This window comes from Hemiscyllium ocellatum, chromosome 50 (genome assembly GCF_020745735.1).
Source record: "Hemiscyllium ocellatum isolate sHemOce1 chromosome 50, sHemOce1.pat.X.cur, whole genome shotgun sequence".
In the NCBI taxonomy this organism is placed as follows: domain Eukaryota; kingdom Metazoa; phylum Chordata; class Chondrichthyes; order Orectolobiformes; family Hemiscylliidae; genus Hemiscyllium; species Hemiscyllium ocellatum.
The window spans coordinates 3731725-3739224 of NC_083450.1; the positions used below are offsets into that span (position 1 = coordinate 3731725).

Here is a 7500-nt window from a genome sequence, read left to right on the forward strand (position 1 = left end):
CGGAGGGTCAGTGCTGAGGAAATGGGCACTGTTGGAGGGTCAGTGCTGAGGGAGTGGGCCCTGTCGGAGGGTCAGTGCTGAGGGAGTGGGCACTGTCGGAGGGTCAGTGCTGAGGGAGTGGGCCCTGTCGGAGGGTCAGTGCTGAGGGAGTGCTGCACTGTCGGAGGGTCAGCGCTGAGGGAGTGCCGCAGTATCGGAGGGTCAGTGCTGGGGGAGTGGGCCCTATCGGAGGGTCAGCGCTGAGGGAGTGGGCACTGTCAGGGGGTCAGTGCTGAGGGAGTGGGCCCTATCGGAGGGTCAATGCTGAGGGAGTGGGCCCTGTCGGAGGGTCAGTGCTGGGGGAGTGGGCACTATCGGAGGGTCAGTGCTGAGGGAGTGCCGCACTGTCGGAGGGTCAGTGCTGAGGGAGTGCCGCACTGTCGGAGGGTCAGCGCTGAGGGAGTGCCGCACTGTCGGAGGGTCAGCGCTGAGGGAGTGGGCCCTATCGGAGGGTCAGCGATGAGGGAGCACTGCCCATGTTACTGTGTCTACAACTCAGTGAAGTGCTTGATTCCCAGAGAAGCAGTGTGTCTGGGGTCTGTCTGGGATGGAATGGGATGGGGGTGTCGGGATGACATTTTTCTGAGATCGGCCTGTTTTGTTGCAGCATTCCGGCTCTCCTCCTATCCCGACCGGAATGACACACCGTGAGTCCAGACAGACAGACAGCAGCAGCGAGGGAGAGGTGAGTGCGCGGTGTGTTTGGATCAGAGCTTCTCTGAGTCTGTGTAATCCTTTTGGGAAAGCAAATCTTAGCAGGACGTATCCACTTAATGGTAAGGTCCTGGGGAGTGTTGCTGAACAAAGAGACCTTGGAGTGCAGGTTCATAGCTCCTTGAAAGTGGAGTCGCAGGTAGATAGGATAGTGAAGGCGGCGTTTGGTATGCTTTCCTTTATTGGTCAGAGTATTGAGTACAGGAGTTGGGAGGGTCATGTTGCGGCTGTACAGGACATTGGTTAGGCCACAGTTGGAATATTGCGTGCAATTCTGGTCTCCTTCCTATCGGAAAGATGTTGTAAAACTTGAAAGGGTTCAGAAAAGATTTACAAGGATGTTGCCAGGGTTGGAGGATCTGAGCTACAGGGAGAGGCTGAACAGGCTGGGGCTGTTTTCCCTGGAGCGTCGGAGGCTGAGGGGTGACCTTATAGAGGTTTACAAAATTATGAGGGGCATGGATAGGGTAAATAGGCAAAGTCTTTTCCCTGGGGTGGGGGAGTCCAGAACTAGAGGGCACAGGTTTAGGGTGAGAGGGGAAAGATATAAAAGAGACCTAAGGGGCAACTTTTTCACACAGAGGGTGGTACGTGTATGGAATGAGCTGCCAGAGGAAGTGGTGGAGGCTGGTACAATTACAACATTTAAGAGGCATCGGATGGGTATATGAATAGGGAGGGTTTGGAGGGATATGGGCCGGGGGCTGGCAGGTGGGACTAGATTGGGTGGGGATATCTGGTTGGACTGAAGGGTCTATTTCTGTACAGTACATCTCTATTACTCTGTGACTATAACCCCGTACCTGACAGTAATGAAGTCTGTCAAACCATCTTGTTCCATCTCTGTCTCCCTTTCTCTCACTCTCCCCCCCCCCCACCCACCTCTCCCTCTCTCTCTGTCTCTCTCGCCACCAACCTCTCTCTCCCCTCTCCCTCCCTCTCTCTCTCTCTCTCTCTCTCACCTCCATCTCTCTCTCTCTCCCTCTCTGTCTCCCTCTCTCTCTCTCCCTCTCTCTCTCTCTCCCTCTTCCTCCCTCTCTCTCTCTCTGTCCCTCTCTCTCTCCCCTCTCTCTCTCTCCCTCTCTCTCTCTCCTTCTCCCCCCACCCCTCTCTCTCTCTCTCCCTCTCTCTCCCTCTCTCTCTCACTCCCTCTCCCCAACCCCCTCTCTCTCCCTCTCTCTCTCTCCCTCCCCCACTCTCTCACCCTCTCCCTCCCTCTCTCTCTCCCTTCCCCTCCCTCTCTCTCCTTCTGTCTCCCTCTCCCTCCCTCTCTCTCTCTCTCTCCCTCCCTCCCTCTCCCTCTCTCTCTCCCTCTTCCTCCCTCTCTCTCTCCTCTCTCTCTCTCTCTCCCTCTCTCTCTCTTCGTCTCCCTCTGTCTCTCCCTCTCTCTCTCCCTCTCTCCCTCTCTCACTCTCCGTCTCCCTCCCTCTCTCTCTCTCTCTCCCTCTCTCTCTCCTCTCTCTCCCGCTCCCTCTCTCTCCCTCTCCCTCTCTGTCTCTCTCTCTCTCTCTCTCTTGGATGGAGGGTCAGTGCTGAGGGAGTGGGCACTTTTGGAGGGTCAGTGCTGAGGGAGTGGGCACTGTCGGAGGGTCAGTCCTGAGGAGTGCCGCACTGTCGGAGGTCAGTGCTGAGGGAGCGCCGCACTATCGGAGGGTCAGTGCTGGGGGAGTGGGCCCTATCGGAGGGTCAGCGCTGAGGGAGTGGGCCCTATCGGAGGGTCAGTGCTGAGGGAGTGGGCCCTGTCGGAGGGTCAGTGCTGAGGAGTGGGCATTGTTGGAGGGTCAGTGCTGAGGGAGTGGGCCCTGTCGGAGGGTCAGTGCTGAGGGAGCGGGCCCTGTCGAGGGTCAGTGCTGAGGGAGTGGGCCCTGTCGGAGGGTCAGTGCTGAGGGAGTGCTGCACTGTCAGAGGGTCAGCGCTGAGGGAGTGCCGCAGTATCGGAGGGTCAGTGCTGGGGGAGTGGGCCCTATTGGAGGGTCAGCGCTGAGGGAGTGGGCACTGTCGGGGGTCAGTGCTGAGGGAGTGGGCACTGTCAGAGGGTCAGTGCTGAGGAGTGGGCACTGTTGGAGGGTCAGTGCTGAGGGAGTGGACCCTATCGGAGGGTCAGTGCTGAGGGAGTGGGCACTGTCAGAGGGTCAGTGCTGAGGGAGTGGGCACTGTTGGAGGGTCAGTGCTGAGGGAGTGGACCCTATCGGAGGGTCAGTGCTGAGGGAGCGGGCCCTGTCGGAGGGTCAGTGCTGAGGGAGTGGGCCCTATCGGAGGGTCAGTGCTGAGGGAGTGGGCCCTGTCGGAGGGTCAGTGCTGAGGGAGTGGGCATTGTTGGAGGGTCAGTGCTGAGGAGTGGGCCCTGTCGGAGGGTCAGACCTGAGGGAGCGGGCCCTGTCGGAGGGTCAGTGCTGAGGGAGTGGGCCCTGTCGGAGGGTCAGTGCTGAGGGAGTGCTGCACTGTCAGAGGGTCAGCGCTGAGGGAGTGCTGCAGTATCGGAGGGTCAGTGCTGGGGGAGTGGGCCCTATTGGAGGGTCAGCGCTGAGGGCGTGGGCACTGTCGGGGGGTCAGTGCTGAGGGAGTGGGCCCTATCGGAGGGTCAATGCTGAGGGAGTGGGCCCTGTTGGAGGGTCAGTGCTGGGGGAGTGGGCACTATCGGAGGGTCAGTGCTGAGGGAGTGGGCATTGTCGGGGGGTCAGTGCTGAGGGAGTGCCGCACTGTCGGAGGGTCAGCGCTGAGGGAGTGGGCCCTATCGGAGGGTCAGTGCTGAGGGAGTGCCGCACTGTCGGGGGGTCAGCGCTGAGGGAGTGCCGCACTGTCGGAGGGTCAGTGCTGAGGGAGTGCCGCACTGTCGGAGGGTCAGCGCTGAGGGAGTGCCGCACTGTCGGAGGGTCAGCGCTGAGGGAGTGGGCCCTATCGGAGGGTCAGTGCTGAGGGAGTGCCGCACTGTCGGGGGTCAGTGCTGAGGGAGTGCCGCACTGTCGGAGGGTCAGCGCTGAGGGAGTGCCGCACTGTCGGAGGGTCAGCGCTGAGGGAGTGGGCCCTATCGGAGGGTCAGCGATGAGGGAGCACTGCCCATGTTACTGTGTCTACAACTCAGTGAAGTGCTTGATTCCCAGAGAAGCAGTGTGTCTGGGGTCTGTCTGGGATGGAATGGGATGGGGGTGTCGGGATGACATTTTTCTGAGATCGGCCTGTTTTGTTGCAGCATTCCGGCTCTCCTCCTATCCCGACCGGAATGACACACCGTGAGTCCAGACAGACAGACAGCAGCAGCGAGGGAGAGGTGAGTGCGCGGTGTGTTTGGATCAGAGCTTCTCTGAGTCTGTGTAATCCTTTTGGGAAAGCAAATCTTAGCAGGACGTATCCACTTAATGGTAAGGTCCTGGGGAGTGTTGCTGAACAAAGAGACCTTGGAGTGCAGGTTCATAGCTCCTTGAAAGTGGAGTCGCAGGTAGATAGGATAGTGAAGGCGGCGTTTGGTATGCTTTCCTTTATTGGTCAGAGTATTGAGTACAGGAGTTGGGAGGGTCATGTTGCGGCTGTACAGGACATTGGTTAGGCCACAGTTGGAATATTGCGTGCAATTCTGGTCTCCTTCCTATCGGAAAGATGTTGTAAAACTTGAAAGGGTTCAGAAAAGATTTACAAGGATGTTGCCAGGGTTGGAGGATCTGAGCTACAGGGAGAGGCTGAACAGGCTGGGGCTGTTTTCCCTGGAGCGTCGGAGGCTGAGGGGTGACCTTATAGAGGTTTACAAAATTATGAGGGGCATGGATAGGGTAAATAGGCAAAGTCTTTTCCCTGGGGTGGGGAGTCCAGAACTAGAGGGCACAGGTTTAGGGTGAGAGGGGAAAGATATAAAAGAGACCTAAGGGGCAACTTTTTCACACAGAGGGTGGTACGTGTATGGAATGAGCTGCCAGAGGAAGTGGTGGAGGCTGGTACAATTACAACATTTAAGAGGCATCGGGATGGGTATATGAATAGGGAGGGTTTGGAGGGATATGGGCCGGGGGCTGGCAGGTGGGACTAGATTGGGTTGGGGATATCTGGTTGGACTGAAGGGTCTATTTCTGTACAGTACATCTCTATTACTCTGTGACTATAACCCCGTACCTGACAGTAATGAAGTCTGTCAAACCATCTTGTTCCATCTCTGTCTCCCTTTCTCTCACTCTCCCCCCCACCCACCTCTCCCTCTCTCTCTGTCTCTCTCGCTCCCTCTCTCCCTCTCCCTCCCTCTCTCTCTCTCTCTCTCTCTCACCTCCATCTCTCTCTCTCTCCCTCTCTGTCTCCCTCTCTCTCTCTCCCCCTCTCTCTCTCTCTCCCTCTTCCTCCCTCTCTCTCTCTCTGTCCCTCTCTCTCTCCCTCTCTCTCTCTCCCCTCTCTCTCTCTCCTTCTCCCCCCACCCCTCTCTCTCTCTCCCCTCTCTCTCCCTCTCTCTCTCACTCCCTCTCCCCAACCCCCTCTCTCTCCCTCTCTCTCTCTCCCTCCCCCACTCTCTCACCCTCTCCCTCCCTCTCTCTCTCCCTTCCCCTCCCTCTCTCTCCTTCTGTCTCCCTCTCCCTCCCTCTCTCTCTCTCTCTCTCCCTCCCTCTCCCTCTCTCTCTCCCTCTTCCTCCCTCTCTCTCTCCTCTCTCTCTCTCTCTCCCTCTCTCTCTCTTCGTCTCCCTCTGTCTCTCCCTCTCTCTCTCCCTCTCTCCCTCTCTCACTCTCCGTCTCCCTCCCTCTCTCTCTCCCTCTCTCTCCCTCTCTCTCCCGCTCCCTCCTCCCTCTCCCTCTCCCTCTCTGTCTCTCTCTCTCTCTCTCTCTTGGATGGAGGGTCAGTGCTGAGGGAGTGGGCACTTTTGGAGGGTCAGTGCTGAGGAGTGGGCACTGTCGGAGGGTCAGTGCTGAGGGAGTGCCGCACTGTCGGAGGGTCAGTGCTGAGGGAGCAGGCACTGTCAGAGGGTCAGTGCTGATGGAGTGAGCCCTGTCAGAGGGTCAGTGCTGAGGAGTGGGCACTGTCGGAGGGTCAGTACTGATGGAGTGGGCACTGTCGGAGGGTCAGTGCTGAGGGAGTGGGCACTTTCGGATGGTCCATGCTGAGGGGACAGGCACTGTCGGAGGGTCAGTGCTGAGGGAGTGGGCACTGTCGGAGGGTCAGTGCTGAAGGAGCGCCGCACTGTCGGAGGGTCAATGCTGAGGGAGTGGGCACTGTCGGTGGTCAGTGCTGAGGGAGTGCCGCGCTGTGGGAGGGTCAGTGCTGAGGGAGTGCCGCACTGTCGGAGGGTCAATGCTGAGGGAGTGGGCACTGTCGGTGGGTCAGTGCTGAGGGAGTGCCGCGCTGTGGGAGGGTCAGTGCTGAGGGAGCGCCACGCTGTCGGAGGGTCAGTGCTGGGGGAGAGGGCACTGTCGTAGGGTCAGTACTGAGGGAGTGGGCACTGTCGGAGGTCAGTGCTGAGGGAGTGGGCACTCTCGGAGGGTCAGTGCTGAGGGAGTGGGCACCGTCGGAGGGTCAGTGCTGAGGGAGCGGACCCTCTCTGGATGGCTGGATCTGACCCGTCTGCATTTTCCAATGCTTACAGGAGGCACAGTCACTGACCTGGACATACAAGCCCATTAAACAGATGAACATTACCATGTTCCTGATGTTGTTTCATAACCTCATGAAGGTGAGACAAGGCAGCGAGAAATTCACCTTCCCTATTCTCTCTCTCTCTCTCCGTGTCATGATATCTCTCTATGTCTGTCTCCCCCACCCTTTCTCCCTCGTCCAACCTGTCACTCTCTCTCTTTCTCTCTCTCTCACACTCTCACGGTCTCTCTCCCCGCTCTATCTCTCTGTTCCTCTCCCTCTCGTTCTCTACCTCTCCCTCTCTCTCGCTCGTTCCTCTCCTCCTCCCTCTCTCAGCCCCTATCCCTCCCGCTCTGTCTCTCTCTCTCCCCCCCCCATTCTGGGTCAGTGGTGCTGGAAGAGCACAGCAGTTCAGGCGGCATCCAAAATGTAGCGACATCGACGTTTCGGGCAAAAGCCCTTCATCAGGAGTTTGACTGTTTCATCTCCCTCCCCCCAGTCCACCCTCCTGCTGTGTCAGACTAGAGTCCCACAGCCAGGATTCAACATTGTCCCACGGGATTGCACTTACCCAGGGAAGGACTGAGAACAGTGTCGAGGGAGCTTTACTCTGTATCTAACCCCGTGCTGTCCCTGTCCTGGGAGTGTTTGATGGGGGGACAGTGTAGAGGGAGCTTTACTCTGTATCTAACCCCGTGCTGTCCCTGTCCTGGGGGTGTTTGATGGGGGGACAGTGTAGAGGAGCTTTACTCTGTATCTAACCCCGTGCTGTCCCTGTCCTGGGGTATTTGATGGGGGACATTGTAGAGGGAGCTTTACTCTGTATGTAACCCCGTGCTGTCCCTGTCCTGGGAGTGTTTGATGGGGGGACAGTGTAGAGGGGGCTTTACTCTGTATCTAACCCCGTGCTGTCCCTGTCCTGGGAGTGTTTGATGGGGGACAGTGTAGAGGGAGCTTTACTCTGTATCTAACCCGTGCTGTCCCTGTCCTGGGGGTGTTTGATGGGGGGACAGTGTAGAGGAGCTTTACTCTGTATCTAACCCTGTGCTGTCTGTGGGGATGTGGCTGACTGAGGGGTTGGTTTTTCAGGACAAGATGTACAAGCCGAGACTGCAGGAGTGTTTGGAGAAGACTCCAAGTGCAGAGATTGCCTGGGAAACCCTCCGGGCTAACCTAACCCTCATGGCCCGAATGGAGGCCTCGAT

At 58.1% G+C, this 7500-nt stretch overlaps 1 protein-coding gene across 4 annotated transcripts in view; it reads left to right on the forward strand.

Annotated features, from left to right (window-relative positions):
• LOC132805561 (otoancorin-like) overlaps positions 1–7500 on the forward strand; it is a 61532-nt gene that overhangs the window by 4254 nt on the left and 49778 nt on the right. For all 4 annotated transcript variants that reach the window (XM_060820681.1, XM_060820682.1, XM_060820683.1 and 1 more), the window contains 4 exons: positions 647–724; positions 3944–4021; positions 6306–6392; positions 7385–7500. The exon at positions 7385–7500 is cut by the window's right edge and continues 96 nt beyond it. In XM_060820681.1, coding sequence (XP_060676664.1) covers positions 647–724; positions 3944–4021; positions 6306–6392; positions 7385–7500 — 359 coding nt within the window. The remainder of the gene's footprint in view (positions 1–646; positions 725–3943; positions 4022–6305; positions 6393–7384) is intronic.